Genomic DNA, 19,019 nt, shown 5'->3' with positions numbered 1-19,019 from the left:
GTCACATCATAATGGTTATTTGCTCTGCTCACGTCTGTTGGACTTTCTCAGTTAACGACACTCGTTTTGTCTGTCACGCTCGTAGCAACCTTTTGAGTCCATTACGGCAGCTCGGGTCAAACACAGTCCCAATTCAGCTGCCATATCGTAGCCTTCATCATCACACATCATCACTGATCAGCTTAGCACACTGTTACTCTTTTCTTTGACACTAACCACGGAGAGCAGCTTTTTTTTTTTTTTTCTCGCCATGTGAGAACAGACCTTCGTGTAGCAACACCCTCCTGTCATATGGTCGCCTAGCAGTTTTCGCCTAAGTAGCTATGATGGTTGCACTCATTTTGATGGCCGCTCATAAAGATACAGCGCACGAGGACTGGCTAATGAGCTGTGTTAAGATAATACCACCTGCTTCACTTTCCAGCTCCCACCACTCACTATTCAAGTGTTCATTTAGTAATCTCTTTCTGTTGTTTTCCCACCCTTGTTATCTATGAAGAACTTTTACAGGTGATAATATGATATGAATAATTTTAAGGTGTCTCTCTTTTGGCTTTGAAAACCCCTCAGCTTATTTTAATCTCCTTTCTTTGCTGTATTTCTTTTTTCTTTTTTTTTAGATAAAGAAAGGAAAAATAAAGAGATCCAGATAGACTTTAATTCACCTTGGCTCAGACATTCTTAGGAACTATTATCATCCTTATATATCACAAAAGAACAAAGGAAAGTCTGGGGCCTGAGTGTTTTTTAAGGATGTTTTTGAGACAAAATTAAGATGGATGATAAGCGAGGCAGAAGATTTATGGGGTCTGTCTCGGCAGGTCCCTTGTTGCTAACCTGGCAGCAGCAAACTGCTACAAAAAGGAAAAACACCTGGACTTGGACAGCAACTGGGAGCTGGTGAAGAAAGCCAAGGTCTATTATATTGCGGTAAGTGAGACCCTCTACATTCAAAATGACTGTTCCCCAACTCCACTGCCAGAGGAGGACAAAATGTTAAGAGGCTTTATTCAGGAAATGCCTCAGCACGCCTTCTGCATTGTCAATATATCCATTCATCCTTTGTCGAGTGAAATGAGCTATGTTACCTATTGAGACAATACAGCTCCATTTTCCCCCCATTTTTTTCCCCAGGTCTTTGTGCGCGAAGCTGCAGCATAGTGTGAAATTGTTCTACATGTAATGCATTCATTCATTTCTTTTAACGTGAAGACAAGCCAACAGGTGCTGTGAAAGTGTGAAAATTGATTATGCAAGTTCATTCGGCTTTAGCTCCCCCCCCACTCCCACGCAATCTTCCCCTTACAGACAAAACACACGCACAGATTGAGGAGGACAGATGTGCGCTTAGATATTCACACACGCTCGAGCTGCACCCACTGAGGTAATGTCTTTACTTACAGCTTCTGGAGTGGGATGGCCTGCTATGCTCATGTTTCACTGTTTGGGATTATATTTAATTCCGGCAGATCGACATTTTTCTCTGATCTCAAGTCAAGACGATAGCCCTGAAATTGCGCTGCATTCCACGTCTTTAAGCAGTTCATTATCAACATAAATCAGCATTAGTGCTCAGCCATCAGCATACTCCTTGGCATATTGTCCCAAGTGAAATTCCCAATCCCCCCCACCCCCACCTCCCCATTGCCCACAAGTCCTCTAAACACGAGTGCATCGCAGTGAAATAATGATGGAGGTTTCATAATTAGCCGCCCAGTCGAAGAAACAAATACCAAACGAAAAATTGTTTATTAGAGGGGAGGAAAAAAAAATCTTTCAGTGGTCGTGCCAGAAAGCAGATCAGTCGGTCCATCCTCCAGAGTTTGTGTGGTCTCATTTTTAGCCTCTGCTTCGCATTAGCAAACATGGCACATCCTCTGCAAATTGGCAGTTGGGTTTTGCCCACATCCGACAGTGTAGCGCGCAGGGGAAAAGCTTCCGTGGGATTTGGAAGGGGGGATAGAAGGGCCACAAATGGGTGTTTGTCAGTGCTTGGAATCTAAAACGTGGTGTTCAGCGTCCCTCCTGGGCCTCTTTGTCAAAACAGGGGGGATCATTCGCTTTATTAGAGTCCCATTCGCACTTCTAAAGTACTTAGCCAGATACACTGCCACAGCTATTCCCACTTAATACTGTGTGGCGTGTCTAGACCAGCGTTCACTAAGGCCTCCTCTCTCCATTAACCTTGTCGAGAGCACTCAGATGTATTTACCCAATTTACAGCCAGATTTTACATCTTCTCCTTCTCTCCCGCTCACTGTACCAACCTTTGCTATGCATTAATGTGCTTTGTTGATTTTCATTAAACTACTGCTGTGGTGGTATATGCAGCTTTGTTCGCTCTAATCTGTAAATTTAATTACCGGAAAGCGCACAAGAGCGTGCACGCGTGCGTACGTTCGCGTTCTGTTTGCTCGCACATGCCTCCCTGTTTGTCTGAACATGCGTGTTAAAGAGGTGATTGATGAATCCTGGCAGAGGCTCTCAAGGTGCCTGCTACTATGTGGTGTGATTGGATGAAAACAGAATTATTAGAGGGCTCTTGCAGCCAGTCTGGCTCATCCAGCATCAGCAGCGGCAGCGGCGGCGGCGGCAGCAGCAGGGCTGGTGGCAGACACAGAGCAGGGAGGCAGCACTGCCATTTCTCACAAAGAGAGAGAATGTTGAACTCCTGCCAAATGTTTGGTGGCAGGCTGTTGCTAGGAAATCTGGGTCCTTAGGCAAATCATTGCACAAAGACCAATAACAAAAGCATGAGGGGGAAGAAGGAATAGCTAAACGCATTTCAGGCAGAGGAGATCTCTCTTTTTTTTTTTTTGAATGCCGTCGCTGCTGCAGTGATGTGTGCAGTTATTTCATTCCCCGACGACTGTAAACATCAGAAATGGAGGGTGATGTATTGTAAGAAGGGGCGGATGGGGGGGGTGAGTGACTCTAATTGGAGGGGGTGATGTGTGCATGTGCACACTGGCCCAGTTAGCCTCTTCTCCCTCTCCTTTTTATTTTCCCCATCCCTTTACCCCCCTCTTCATCCTCCTCTTTCTCCTTTTTTTCCTCCTCGTGTCCCCCTTCTCTTTTTCTCTAGTCTCTCAAACACACACACACACAGTTCCTGTTAAACACACACACACATTATGCAGCATACCACTGGCTTGTTTTTACCACCGAGGGCTTTGCCCTGTAATTTGATCTCCGCTGCTTGATGCATCCTCCATGATGCCACTTTGAATTAACCTACGTCTCCACAGCTCTCCTTAGCCCTGGCTAATAAAATGGCCTCTCCTAACTTCTGCCATTTAAATTCAAGGGGGAAAAAAAAACAAAAAAGAAGAAGAAGAAGAAGCTCCACCTCACGGTCATGCACAGTGAAACCAACAGAAACGGGGAAGAGGGGAGACGAACAAGACAATTGACTGTGAAAAGGCCTGTTAATGACTGGGCACAGATGGTCAGAAATAACCCAAGGATAGACGGAGGAGACGCTCGCCTCTGCCAATTGGCCTCATACGCAAAACTCACCCAATGAGACACAAGCTGCAGAGCTGTTAGGTCACAAACCTAATCACAGCTGCGGATGCTGTTCGTTTGCGCCCTGCGCTGGGAGCACAATCCACGTTAGCCTGCAAGAGGTTAGCCACGCCCAAGGAAAATGGCTAGCCCACCCTTTTTTTTTCCCAGTTTTTTTTTTTTTTTTCAAACAGCACAGCAAGTTGAACTATAATGCCTCACACTGTTAACACTGGCACACCGCATATAGCATTAATTGGCAGTTGTATTCTTGCCCTCACTGCAGGGGAAAGCTGAGTTCAGCTTCAGTCACTGTAGCATAATATGCAAGGAAAAAAACGGAGAAAGGGAAGGCAAAAGCAGAAAAAAAGCGCAGTACTGGCACCACAAGCTGCACGTCAGCCTGCTTACACCCCAGAGTGGTGCACGCACACACACACACACACACACATTGTTACTCCGCCCGACCAGCCCCCTTCATTTTGCAGCCAAAAAAGCAAAGGGAAAGGTTTTCCACACACACACACACACACATCTAACTGACACCTCATCAGCCAGCCGAAGGGCTGATTAGCACAGAGGTGACTGCGGCTGTGTCTCTGTCCAACTCAGAGGACCACACTGTCCTCACACTGACCTTGAGATCTCCCTCTCCCTCTCTCCTGCTTTTCTACCCTTCTCTCCTTCTTACTCTCCCTCTCACCACCATTCTTTATCTCCTCCCTTCCTCCATCTCCATCTCGTCTCTCCTTCCTGCCTCTCCTTTTCTGTCTTTTCTCTCTCTTTCCTCCACACTCTGTACTGCACCACTCTGCACTGCCCCTGTCCTTCCACACAGTCAGGGAGGGATCACGAGGCAAAATGCAGGCAGTGGAGAGAAAAAAAAAAAAGAAAAAAGAGGGAGGGAATAGAAGTGGATGGGGGAGAAAAAAAATCTGGCAGGCTCCCCCTTTGTCTGCAGGCGATCAGTTACAGTCTTGGTTGCCGATGAAATTTAATCCCCACCGCATTTACATGCCAAGTTTGACTTCTGGCAAGCCTTATTAAATAGATTTGTAAATCATTTCATCTTGATTAGAATCTGTTCTCAAGGGATCGAGATTTTTTTTTTTAATTTTTGCCTTGCTTGTGTTTTGTTATGTGTACAATCTGTGCCCACTGGTGTTAAATTTTGTGAAAGTCAACCCTCGGCGCTGATATTTTTTCGGTGCACGCGAGCGTAAGCGGTAGGTTTGAAGGGGGGACAAAGAGCAATGGGTGCCAAATCCCGTCTGTCACCAGCCAAGCCACTGTGTCAGCATGTCTCTCATCTCTGGAGGTCATGTCGGTGGCCGAGCTACTGCTATGATGTGTCTCCTCTTTATTAGGCTGACACCACAGTGTCTTTAGCGTGGAACAATGTCATTTCAAATTGCGCCTAATCAGATGGCATTTTGTAATTGCCAGCAAACATCTTATGAATATGAATTCCTAATTGTTCAATTACAAGTCGACTGCATCATATTTATTAGCTTATTTATTTTTTTCTCCCGCTGGCCTGGGCCAATTATAGGATTTCAATCTTGAGGCAATCAAGTGATAAGGGTGAGGCATTTACTGTTTGCTGTCACTATATAATTCTCTTGAATGTTAAACATGCATCTGGGAGGGCTGTATTTGTCAGAAGACTGTGCATGGAGGTGCACCTGCCTAATTGAGTGGTAATGAGCTGTCAGGAGCGCAGGCTTGGTGATTGGCTCCTGGCGGGGTGTCCTGTGCCAGTGGGACGTATGGGCTGGCCCGGCCCGGCTGGAGGATCAGCCAGCTCCACGGCGCTGCAGGCCTGAGTGGGCGGAGTGTGGCAAATTAGGGTGAAGAGGGCAGAGACACTGGCTGCTGAGACACTGTGGCTTTTACTGCACTGTGGGATTTATTTAGGTTGTTTACAATTATCCTTAAGACTCGATTCGGTCTTGCCGCGTCAGAGTTGGCAGACAGTTTTTAGATGTTTTGGTTAAGTAAAAATAGCAGTAGTGCATTAAAAGTAAAAGTTCTCTTGGACTTGGAGCCCTCGTGTATTCGTTTTGATTTACAGTGTTTATGGTTAGAACATAAATAATGTGTACCAACATAGACTACTGCATTATATTAAAAATGGAGTCTGAATTCTGAATGTGAGATCTATCCACTGTAAAGTTTCTCTTCAAAATTCCTTCAAGGGAATTAATAAATGCAGGATTCACTCCATGGCTGCTAGTATTTGGTCTCATTTTACGCATTGTGTGCGTTTAATAGATGCAAAAATGAAAGTTGTGTGATTCAGTAACCTGTTAGTGATGATGCTAACATCTGACAGGACAGTTTAATGCTAACTCAAGGAAATAATAATGGAAATGATTATTATAATAATAATCATAATAAGAAGAAGAAGAAGACGAAGAAGAAGAAGCACTCCAAAAGTGCAAACGTCTGACAAGGCAGCTCACTCTCTAGTAGTATTGTATTTTTTATATATTTATTTTGGTTTGTTTGTTTGTTTGTTTTTATTGGACTTGAAGTTTTCAGTGCAGTGAAAACTTGCTGAAAGCTGTTTTAATATAATATTTTTTATTTATGTGATCTAGTACATATGTAGCTTTCATTTTTTTGTTTACATCTTTAATAATAAATATCAGGTGAAAAAAGTTTTTCATTACAAGTTTGTTTTGTTAAAGAAATGAAAAAAACAGGAACATTGCTCATGTAATAAAACTGTTATGTATTTAAAAAGTTATTACCTGTTACAGTAATGTACTTGCCACCATGTTCCTGTCAGTCTGAAAGCTCATTATCATTTAAGTAGCGCTAAATAGCTTTATTATCACTTCGGATCAGAGGTCAAATGGGACATAATATTTTAAATCATATGGCATTTTGCATATGTTGACAATACACATATACACTTGTATAACTCATAGCTTTGAGTTTTGAGGCTTTTTGTCAATTTCTCTCTAATAAATCAGTAAGTTGACCTTGCAGGTGGATGTAAGCCAAATTCAGAAATATGAAGCCAGTAAAAAACCTTTATTCTATCTAGAGGCCAGCAGATGGCGATTGCTATGGTGTGCAACAGCTTTCTTACTTAACCTCTGTAAACAATATCCGATTACTATCATGTAATCAGACTGATCTCTTTGACAGTCCTATAATTTTTATTATTGTGTCTGTGTAGGTTCTCAGTCATTCAGGTCATGGTAATCTAAGGATCCTGGAAAGAAAAGCGACTGGACGTCTTCAAGAACCTTAAAAAAGTCCAGTCGCTTATTGCCATCGCTTATTATTGCATTACCATTGAATGCAATGCAATGGCTGACCGGTAACCTGGCTCCAGCCCCACACCACAAATATCAGAGGAAGAAAACGGATGGATGGTAGAGAGATAATGTACTTTTATCTCACTAGTGATTGTTCTGTTTGCCCGTTTATTCTATATTTACAGTGTAATCTTTGGCAAAGGAAATGTGTTGTTGTGCTGAAGGTTCACAGGATGTCAAGATTTCACCTTGTTTATTACGGAGAGGACGTTCTCATCGTACGCAGTGGGTTATGTATTGATCTTTATGTATTTATTATTGTGCACAGATTTTTGTGTGAAGTTTAACAGGATTTTTTTTCATTCCTGTATAGTTGCAGGAACCTTGACTGAGGATTCAGTCGATGCGGAATATTAGTTTGATGCCATTGTTAAATTAGTAAGCTGTGCTACTCAGTTAGCTTTACCCAAGCATTGCTTCATAAAACAAAATATAATCAATACATAAATACAAATACCTTTGTAGAATTTATATTTATTCTTAGATTAAAAAATACCAATGGAACAAAGAAAAACGTTTTTAATGTTATATAGTTATTTTGTTAAAAACTTTCTTCATTTAATCTCATTGTGACAGTTGCATTGTCTTTAGCTGTCATTTACAGTCGTCCTAACTTCTTCTCTCCACTGCTGAGGTCAAAATAAAGCTAATTGAAGTAAAAAAGTAAAAAATAGAGGTGGTAAAGTCACAAACAAACAAGAAACTCACATTAAATACCTCTGATACCCCTTCAGTGATGCATTGATTGCACAGAAATCATCAGTCTGCTATTTGTGACTCAGTTGGATCTGTAAATTAATAATAAAAAATAATAAACGCAATTAAAAATCTATTGTTTTGCACCTGTGGTAAGCTCCCAGGCTGCGTTCCATAGTGCTCTAGCAGCATGCCGACTCTCTCCTTCTACACACACGTCACCTTGTAAAAACTGTTTTTCTTCTGCAGTCGCGAAAACACCATGTCCTTTCATCCCAGATTACTCTGCGCATCTGCTCCACCGGCAACAAGGCTGTTTTCCTCTGGATGAAATAGTTCGGACTTAATGATATTTCTGCTTGCCATCACCTTGTCCCCTCGCTCCCTAGGCATCAAAGCACCTGCCATGTGTGTGCCTTTTTATTCATGAGACCAAGTTGTAAAACGTGGAGTAATGTTTCAGTGCTACACTGGGATGTTGTGGCCATTTGTGTGAGTTCCACGGCTTAATTGAATAGACTGAGTAATTATTTGTCAAGTAATGCTGAGCAGAAAATAAATAGCCACTTTGCGGCTGTGAATTGTGCCTGATGGCCATGTGTTGATACTCTCACCAGGGAGAGTAAAAACCTGCTCTACTGGCTAAGTATCTGATTAAGATTCACATGATGGAACCGCAGACGCTTTAGGGTAGCATGTCTCCTGGGCAAAGATAGTGAGTAGAGTTAAGTGTCAGACGGTGTTACATTATCACGCTGGAGAATAAAGCCTTGACTGAGTAAATATTGCTGGAATCTTCTCCTCGCCACAAACCATCTGTAGCACTGAGGTCACTGTGACAGTTTCTGAAAGAGGCCTACAAAGAATCACCACAGATGTGCATCTCTGTACAGCAGATGTGGGACACTGTTCTCTGAGAATTGTTTCCTTCTGCAAGGTTTCATTTTTCCTTTTATGCTGTAATTTGTTTATGATCTACAATAAGCTAGGGCACAGCTTTGTTCTGTCATTTTATCCTGGATACACGGTGAATTAAAATGACAATAATGACTTTTGAGGCTAATGTACAGTATTTTATAATGAATTTACTGACATTGTAATCCTGAAGGTTTTTTATTATTTCAGACCCATTAATTCTGTGTGGGATGTAATTGTCCTGTCTCCCTCCCCTTACCTTCAATCCTTCCTTGAGGCTGCCTCTGCCGGAGGTTTCTTCCTGTGAAAAGGGAAGTCTTCATTTCTACTTTCGCAAAGTGTTTTCGCTCTATTATTGCAGGGTCTTTACCTTACAATACAACAAAATTTTAGTGTGTCTGCAAACCAGATCATGTCTGAATCCACAGAGCTGCTGTGTGGAGTTCCTCAGGGTTCCATGCTGGGACCTATTCTGCTTTTAATATACATTTTTTCTTTAGGCCAGATAATGCGACAGTTTCCTGATGTATCTTATCATCTTTTTGCTGACGATATTCAGCTATACTACTCATTTAAGCCTTCTGAAATTCATAGTTCTCCGCTCTGACTTAATCAGACATTAAACATTAAACAATGGTTGAACAACAATTGCTTACAGCTAAACCCAGACAAAACTGAAACTTTGATTATTGTACCGGACTGTGCAATGTCTGATATTAAACAGCAAGTGGGTGATTTAGGTTCCTCACAGAAGCATAACCTTAGAAATCTAGGTGTTATTTTTGATGAAGCTTTTTCTTTAGAGGGAAATTTAAATCAAATAGTAAGAACATGCTTTTTTTTTCACTTGAGGAACATTTCAAAACTTAAATCTATCGTGTCAACAAATGAACTTGAGATGATAATCCATGCTTTTATCTCTACAAGACTCAACTACTGTAATAGTCTGTTTACTTATCTAAACAAGTAAGGGCTAGCTCGTCTACAGGTTGTTCAAAACTCTGCAGCGGGGCTACTGACCCGCTCAAAAAAGGTAGCTCATATGAGTGTTTTAATGTTGCTACACTGGCTACCAGTCAGATTTACGTTCCATTTTAAAATTCTAGTTTTAACCTTTAGAGCATTACAGGGACAGGCCCCTCCCTATATTGCCGATTTGTTTCATATACATACCTCTTCTCATAACCTGAGGTCATCGAATCGAAACCTTTTAGTGGTCCCCCACACTCTTTTCAGAACTCGAGGGGACCGATCTTTCCAAGCTGACTCGGTGGAGACCTTCAAAAAGCAGCTAAAGACATTTTCATTTCAAAAAGCTTTTAATTAGACCAGGGTTTTTATGATATATTTATGACTGTATTGTGTTTTATTGCCTTTCTTGTGAAGCCCTTTGTGACATATGTCTGTGAAAAACGCTATATAAATATTCTTTACTTACTTACAATACAAAGCACCATGAGGTGACTGTTGTTGCCATGTAAATAAAATTGAATTGAATTTGAATTCATTAATTTATAAGGTGGCTGTGGCCATACCTTATTAAAAGTTGCTTCAAAGACGGGGACCAGGACCAACTCATAGTCAGTTGCTATGTTCAAAGTGACTTTGGTGCTTCAAGATGGCGATAAAATAGCAATAAGACAATAAGAGTCTGTCTGCTATCAGTTTTCTGATGGAATCAAGTTGACACTTACATGCAGTCTGTTTGTGATAAATCGGTGATTAACTGTGATAAATTGATTAAAATTCTGTGGCTGTATGCATAGACAGAATTTCACATAACTACTTAGATTCAGAGTCCAGAATCCTAAAACAGCAATACATAAATTCCTCAGTGATTTAAATGCAAAAGGACATGGGAACTTAACACAATCAGCTGGCTACCAGTTGAGTTGAGAGTCCTACTGCAAAGAGATGGATCACAGATGAGTTGGCCATCAGCGCAGACTGTTTGAGATTGATTGCAACTTGTCGGTAATCTGTCTCCGCTTATAAATTAGGCAGCAGTTATTTGCAGATCTTCTCCAGTCTGTTTGACAGTGATTGCAGCCAGTCCAAAGCGATTGCACAGGTATCCCAGGGTTGAGGGTGTTGCATGCTCAACCTCTAGGAAGCAGATGGTATATTGGTCTCTGACAGCCACAAAATTCAGTGCAATAACTGGGCAACCACCGAGGAGGCTGTAGTAATATTTTTACCGAGTTATCATGAGAAAAGGTCATTTATATTCTCTAATTATTAGTTATAAGTAACAAGCATTGGCTAGCAGTCGTTTTATTTTGACTCCTTGAGAATGTAACTTGGTAAATAATTAATCCATATAGAGCGCTTCAAAAGAATGTAGCAGATGGAGTTGGCCACTATTGTGCTCGTTTTTGTTGCAGTGTAAGTAATAATATGTAGCAGTGATTTCTTTGAGTCTCTGCTTTTAGTCATACATAAGCAAAACTCCCAAAATGTGCTTTTTTTCAAGCGGTTTATCTTTTCTGTCTTCATAAGGATTAATCAAACAACATGCAGTGTACTAATTAGTCAACTTTACACAATCTGTTAGTGGGAATTCTTTACGTTAGGAGTTTAGGACTCTTTAAGCTAAGCTTACTGCTGAAGCAACAAGATGTTATCAAGTAAACGATTTTAACTGTCAAAAAGTAGCCCTTGAGTTACGTGATCTGTTTTTATTAGTTTTTCAGGTAGGAAGGTACAGAAAGTCAGAACTAATTCAAAATCAAACCGCAAAGGCAAAACTGCAATTCAATACTTTCCTCAAATCGTTCAGATTTTGTTATCGCCCTGTTTTTACTTTCTGAAATTGGAGGGAAAAAAAAGTGTACTTGTGTAATCAGTCACTTAATTGCTTCAGAATGAATACAAACGTCTTTTTTTCCCGGGTTGCCGTCAGCATGCCTGAGGTCAGCACACGCAGTGTGAAAGTGTTGATTTTTCATACATGGTCCCACTCAGACATAGGCTACTACTCTGACCTTATCTATTGTTTCTCAAGTGTATATTGTAAGCAGCTTTGGAGGCTTTAAAGAGACTTAGCCGGCAGGGCTGCCGTTGCTCTGGTGGAACATTTGGACCTCTGGCAAGTGTCAGATTTTCAGCAGCACATTAAATCTCTTAACCCAGTTCTTTTTTTTTTTCCCTGACTTCCTCTCTCTGTCCCCATCTCTCTCTCTTTTCCTCTTTGCTCCTCTCCCTGCCATGCTAACAAGCTGGCTGTGATTTATTTTTCATGTGTTTTATTGTTAGCCTCCGCCATTTTTTTTCTTGTTTCTCCAGCATCTAAAGTCTTGTGCCAGTGGTTAGCCTGGTGCCCAGGCCCTGCGGGGGGAAGTGCGGAAAGGCAGCCAGAGCAGCTGCACATCACCCCAACTGGGCAAAAGTCCTCCAGTCACACTGTCGCGGGGAGGCCAGAGACGCTTTGATTAGCGTGTCCGTCGTTACTAGCCAGCTTGAATGTCATGCACCGTGAGCCCAGTTGTCTAATGCTTTTGGCCGGCCACCGAGGCCGCTCCCCGCAATTACCGATAGTGCTGCTCGCTCCAGTGTCGGGGAGAGGCCAGAGAGAGCGCCAAAGTGCCAAATGATTGTCCTCAGTAAATAAAAAGCAGACATGTCCTTTTTTTGATGTTCTATATGTGCGTGCTTTATTTTCAGATGCTGTGGCGCAATCACATTTGAAAGCATTTTGCGCTCCCAACATAACAAGGGGGGACCAATCAAAACAATAACTGTGGTTCCTTTTGACAAAGCCCTTGGCTCACAGTTGTCAGAAGATGTAAGCTGACTCATCCACACAAGAAGGGCATGTATCCCTGGGAGCAAGGGGGCAAAAAAGCTCTGATGAATCTTCCCCTCTGTGCTCTCCTCTCTCCACTGAGCCTGTATGGATTAATTACATGACTAGTAGCTAGTTTAGTCCCATTATTTATTTATTTATTTTTTTCTAATGAATAATTTTACTCTGCCTCTCAGCCTAGATTTTATTCTGCTCAGGACTTTTTCAGCTTCACCCCGTGGAAATAAGAATGCATTGATTATTTTCCATCTAGCAAATATCCCACCAACTGAGGAATAACATGCCTTCCCCCTAATTGGTTTGTTTATCTTGAGCAACAGACTCTGGGTTTGTTTGGACTCTGGCTGGCATCCACACTCTGCACCGCTCCTCAGCATGATTACTCACCTTGGGAGGAGGCTGCTGGAGCAAGGTTGATGTTCCCCACATAGACATCAGGCTGTCATTCTCGCCGCTTATGTGACATCATTTGCCAAGACAGATTTGTTACAGGAAAAATAAATTCAGGCCTAAAAAGGGATTGATTTAAGGACAGGCTGCAAGTGGAAAAAGGCGACAGGAGGGATGGGGGCTCCCAGACACATTTCACCACTCAGAGGGCTCGGGCCGGATCCAAACAAGCTGCCAACAGAAGATGGATTCTGGCTTCATGTATAATTGATAAACTGTATGTTCTAGGTGTCAGCTTTAAAGAGGGAGCTAGGACTATATCAGGAAGCTATTTTTCCTCTCTGAGGCAAGCATCATTTTTATTTTGTCCTCCCCCGTTCCCTGGCTTATCTTCTCAGTTCAGAAAGCCCCGTTGAAAATTATCGTTTTCTTTGAAGACGACATTCGGGAAGTGCAGCATTAAAAGTACATCCTGTTCCTGTGCCTATTAGGAGTGCTAGCGCGGGGCAGATAGCCATCTGCAAAGTTGACTGTACATCCTGAGTTATCAGGATTAGCCATCTCACTCTTGACACCTAGCACATTAATATTAGCTATGGGAGAGTCTATCCTGCTGAAAGCAGCATAAAAGGATTAATGCAGCGCTTATCCTTTTGGAAATAATGCCCTTTATTGAGCGGATCTGACACTGTAGAGGCTGATGATGACATTGAATGGAGCCAGAATAAGTAATAGTGTATTCATCCCGTGTCACGCAGCCAGAATAGTCTCTATTTGAATTCCAGCCGCTCAAACTGTATTGATTGTGCCGAAGGCATCTGGTTGTTTTTCCTCTGCAGCAAAAGAGTAAGAGTGTTACTCAATCATCAACGTCCCACGGCTAATGACAGTCCTCTCCCGTTGGCCCGATGACATGCTTCGCTCGCCGTCGTACTGTACGCTACGATTTCACCTCTGAGCACTCTGCGCCGCGGCAATTACTGGACATGTAACGCAATATGCCAGCACGTCACCCTTCCTGTCTGTCACACATAGCCTGTGGGATTAATGTGGCTTTGCCCACTCACTTTAATAGTGATAAATTTGTATCCTGCCAATCAGCTCTTTGAGTGTTAGCAGTGCAGCTTGTACCACAAAGGCTATGACTGTTTCAGTGGACAAAACGAGGGGCGAATACTAACTTTGTACCCTATTATTTCCCCTAGGCGCAATATAATGGCTGTGAAAAGCAGTTTCCTATTGCGATTCTAACACTGGACTTGTAAGTGTAAATAGTGGTGTGATTCATGTAATTTTTTTTTTAAATATCCCCCCATACACTTGACTTAATGATGCTGGATGTAAACAGGAAATGTGCCTGCATGGGGTGACTGGATCCAGCCACAGAGCGAGAATTTAGATGTTTGTAATTCAGCGGGAGAGAGAGAGAGAGAGTGTCTCCTTGAACCCCTAACATGATTTGATTATGAAGAGGTTAAACAACTGTAATAATAAATCTGTCAAGTTTTTAATACGATGTGCCGTTTTGTAACGGGGCATTATAACACTGAGGGGCAGACAAGTGGCCATCAGGGCCACCTGAGAACATTCGCTCTGCTCTTTCTGCTAAATTGCTGCCTCCCCTAGGTGCTTTTTTGTGTGTTTGTTTTTTAAACTGACCGGATAGTAAGCTTATCGATCAAAAAACTACTTTCCCCTCTCTCCCAAGGACTTGCGTTGATGTGTTCTAAGTACTCCCTCGTTTGGCTTTTTAATGGGAATATCACACGCTTATTTGAGAAATGCCTCCATGTTTCTTAATGAGCTGATAAAGCTCCAATAATCGAGGCAAATCCCGATTTCTGATTTGCATCGCTGACTCTTATTTCACCACACATGGTGAAATTGTACAAAATTGAGGAGCTAAGATGTTGGCCTGCCTTTCCAGAAACTTTCACGTTTTATATATATGTGTGTGTGTGTGCATGTGCGGGGACACAAGAGATGCACAGATTAGATTAGATACAGTAGCTGCAGCGTGGCCCCGGCCGTTTGTGTGCAGAATGCGATTTAGTTGTGAAGTTTGAGCCCACTCTGGGCTCTGTGATGGGTGACGGGACAGACTGACAGTGACAGTGGGGTGGTAATGGCTCTGAATGAGGAGGAATGGCCCCTGCAAGACTGCCCACCCTCCTCCAGTACCAGAGCACAGCAGCCTTGTCCAAATACACTGCAAAATGAATTCTTCTCTACACCTGTGCTGTTTTTTTTTTCTTCCACAGAAGCAGAAATCAAAGCTATTTATAGCTTAACCTATCCGAGGTGAAATGGAAAAAAAGAAAGAAATCCAGCCTTCGTTTTTATTAAGCATTCGCAGGCACAGCCCGTCAGATGTTGAGACATCAGGCGTCAGAAGGTACAAATAGGTTGTATTGCATTTGCAGCTTTTAAACCAGACCCTGATCCGATAGCCAAAAAGGTGGATACAAGGCCAAAGCCAGCCTCTTGTCTGAGCGATGTGGACGTCTCAGCATTACTGCAGCTTTCTATAAAATTCCAGGTTTGTTTTCATTCCCGCTCACATATTTGTCTCTCTTGCCCTCCTTGCCCCTTTTTCCTCGCTAATACGGAAAAATCATGTCTAGAACTTTGGCTGGGGAGCTCGGCAGTTCATGAAAAATGCATTCACTCAGCTCTTTTTCGAAGTCTTCGCCTCTGATACTCTTGTCATATCATATCCATGTCATGTCAGTGCGTGTATTAATTATGTAGCAGGCGGAGTTGAGGAGACAATATTGATGCATCTCAACTAGACGTCCCATGTATATTGCTTACTTGTCACTGGGAAATAAAAACGAGGCTTAATTACGGATGAGACGACTGTTTAATGTTTAGCCTTGTGAGTAAATAATTCTTGGTGTGTGTTTACAGGAAGCATTTTTCTTTCCTTTCTGTCAGCATCCACCCCCCCACCCCCACCCCCACCTCCCTGGGCTCCATTTTACTCTCTGTCTCACTCTATTCATCCGTCGTGGTCACTTTTTCCGGATCAACTGAGGTGTTCGACCTGGTCATCCCGCCTGGGTTTAGCCTCTCTTTTCAGTTTTTGCAGCCTCACAATCTCCGAACATATTGCAGACAAATGGCACCCAGTAGCACCTTTGGAGGTGTCCCAAATTGCAAAGGTAATTTATTTCTTCGCCAGCAGAATTATACATGAGTAAGAGGTCATATTGTAATATGAAATTGCTTAGCAGCTGCGCACATTTGCCAGATCCTTTTCGGGTTTTGTGTTTCTGTTTACGAGTCCTCTCTGTGCAGTAATCTTATGGAACTGTGATAGCACTTGAATATATTCCCTCAGCAAATGAATAGCAGGCGGGAGCACTAGCTCTAGATGGTTCCTCTTGAAATACAGCTGTTTCCCTCCGGTCCTCTTCTTCCTTCTGTAACAAATGGTCTCCCAGGATTAAAACCACTACAAGCACTTCAGAGATATTAATCTTCTTCGAGGACCGCGATTCGAAAAGTTGCATCAGAAAGGAAAAGTAAAGACTTGCACGCCGCTGTGTTTAAAGCCAAATGGTTGGATATGTGTTTTCCTTATGTCTATAGATTACCTGCACCGTGTAATGAGTGCATATTTTGAGTCGTAAACCCTGATGAGTCAGGATTGATCCTGTGTGTTTTTGCAGTGCTGCAATCATTGTTTTACAGCGTGGTGATTGCTGCAGTTTGGCAGCAATAATTGGAAGTTCAAAGCGCCGATCCGTGAGTGTAGCCTGGGGATAAGTTTCTGGAGAAGCTGACACTTCAGACGTATTATGAAGCCATCACGTCTAATTTGCACAGGCCTCTTTTGTAATTTACCCCCAATTCAGAGGAACAGTCTCCTGCTCTGCAGCACAATGCACACTCTGCTTGCATTGTTCACGCTCATTGGAAGAGACACTGAGTGAATGAGTCTTGGAGCTCAAATAATGCGAGGCACTGTTCCTGTCATATTTGTTGCTGTGTAATGGCTCCTGATTTGGTGTTTCCTGCAGCGTCTTTTTTGGTTTTAGTGCAGAGCAGACAGCGCCGCAGCGCACGCAGCAACTGCTTTCTGTGCATCCAGTCCAAGCAACGTGTTTACAGTTCACTTTTTTCGGAGCAACTGCTTTGACAGATAAAGGACAACGAGATGTCGTATAGTCTTTGAGAGGGGGGAGGAAACCTCTTCAGAGGCAGGACGGGGGTTTTCCACATGCCGCCCAGACATTCTGACACATATTGAGGTTGTCTGTGTGCATCTTTTGAAGATGCAAATGTGTCAACCACATGTAACCAACCACCCAGCGAGAAGCTGAGATGCTCAACTGCCTTTCTCACGGCTCTTAAATGGCTTCCAGTGATCAGCGTGCCTGTGAAGCCTTCGGTTCTTTTTTAACACACACGTTCATTTATTTTATTTTTTTTGCGTGGATATTGAATAATTTGGGCACATTTATCACTGGGCAGAAAATGACTTGTTTAACCACATTAAAAGACGGAAGAGAGTTTGGCTGTAAATCTTTACGAGCGCTCGTGTAGCAGCCTTAGAGGTTGGTGTTGTGAGCAAGTGTTAATGATACAGAAGCCGTTAATTGGGCAGTAATGCAAACCAGAAGTTACAAAACTCAGGAAATTAGTTAATTTGTCAAACTTTTTAGGCCTGTTTTTTTTTTCCTCACGACAATGTAGTAGGATCTTAATCAAAAAGAATATTTACACCTCAAACTTGCCCCGCCAGCTTCGGCGTCGAACGTAAGGGGAAAAAAAGCACATCATAGCGCCGCACATCCTGACAGAGGAGGCGTTCGTAAATTATTAATGTTTTCCCTCGCGCTGTCACCTATCATCGCACTAGCCTTCTGCAGTCTGCAATTTTGAAATGCAAGAGTGGTAGTCCTGCGGTGTGGCAAGTCATGTTTCAGGCTCTCATTTCAATATCTGAAGTGAAAGGTCAGGATGATATATTCTGTCCTGTCGCGGTGCCAGTGACTTACATGCTACCAGTTGAAGATGTTACACTTTTACGAGGCCCACCCAGCCTGTTGAGCAAACTGATAATGAATCAATCTCTGTGAAACATTTATGGCTGCCCCCACAGCCCTGTCAATCCCACCCTTTTCTTTGCATGAGGCCAATTAGAGCATCCTCAGTGGCCCCTGCTGTCTGTGTCAGGGAAGCTCCTTGCATTGTCATATCAATATTCCTCCGTTGATCTCCAGCTGAGGCGAGTCCGGCTGCTCTTTCCACACATGCTAATTTGCATTCGGCAGCATGTGCAGGAGATGGCATGCTGGCTGCCTCTCCTCCTTGTTCCCAAACCTACTGTTGCCGCCTCTCTCTCCCTCTCTGTCTTTTTTTTTTTGAGAGGGAGAGGAAAGGTTTCTTGATTCCTGGCATGCCAGAGAAGGGTCCTCTGAGGATTACATTGGCTAAGCCCTTATCACTCCAGGAAATTCACTGCCTGCTTAAAAAAGTGGTAGGAGTAGAAAATCAAGGGGAAGTGTTATTCTTTTTAAGTTTCTCCTTATTCCCATGGAAAGTTATTACGGGTTTGAAGAAAAGTCCTTTTTTTGGCACTCAAGTTTTCTCGTAACTGTATTTCATATTTCACCCTTCCCTTCCCTTTTTTTTTTTTTTCCAGGCGGCTGGTGGAATTTTAGAAGTGGAAAATGTGAAGGCAGGTGCTTGAGAGAGAGTGAGAGAGAGGGGAGGTTTAGGGAGGGCTTTGCTCACTGGGAAGCGATGTTAAACATCCAGGGGAAATGTTTGTTATTCTAATGGGATACCACCATGGTAACAGCTTTTAGAGACTCCCAAGGCTTTGTGTGGAGTATATGCACGCATTCATCAATCTCGCCTAATTTCTTTGGGGATTAGCAAATATAATCAGCCCTTTCTCCAAGTCGTCACCTGTTTATCGACATGAATATTATGGTGAAATTTAGCAGAACACGGCACTGTTGGATGTGGAGAAAGCAATACACGGGCTATTAATATAAATCACAAATTGAAGCGAGTCACTGAATGGATTCAAAAGTCATTAGTATTCGTTGTGCACTGAATGACATCCCAGGCAGAATAGCTTAAATTTTGCACATGCTTGCGTGCTTTTTTTTTTTTTTTTTTTTAAATAGAAAAGCACTTTTGCTCATATTACATCTTGAAATTAAACATGTTTCAGGGAGAAGTGATTAATTATGTTATTTTCACACTTAATACCTTTAAAGGAGGTTAAAAGCAATGAAGTGAACTCATTTAGAAGACTTGATGGAAAAGAAAAAAAAAGGAAACCCGACCTGATGACGAGCCTCGGTCTTTAAAAGACTCGAGTAACTCGTAAGCCCCCCCCTCTCAGTTCTATA

General features: G+C 42.5%; 1 protein-coding gene across 2 annotated transcripts in view; it reads left to right on the top strand.

Annotated features, from left to right (window-relative positions):
* LOC100702520 (adenosine kinase) overlaps positions 1–19,019 on the top strand; it is a 133,824-nt gene that overhangs the window by 62,090 nt on the left and 52,715 nt on the right. For both annotated transcript variants that reach the window (XM_005471337.4, XM_003441823.5), the window contains one exon: positions 822–930. In XM_005471337.4, the coding sequence (XP_005471394.1) occupies positions 822–930 (109 nt within the window). The remainder of the gene's footprint in view (positions 1–821; positions 931–19,019) is intronic.

This window comes from Oreochromis niloticus, linkage group LG8, assembly GCF_001858045.2.
Source record: "Oreochromis niloticus isolate F11D_XX linkage group LG8, O_niloticus_UMD_NMBU, whole genome shotgun sequence".
In the NCBI taxonomy this organism is placed as follows: Eukaryota; Metazoa; Chordata; class Actinopteri; order Cichliformes; family Cichlidae; genus Oreochromis; species Oreochromis niloticus.
This window is presented reverse-complemented; position numbering and strand designations above follow the sequence as displayed.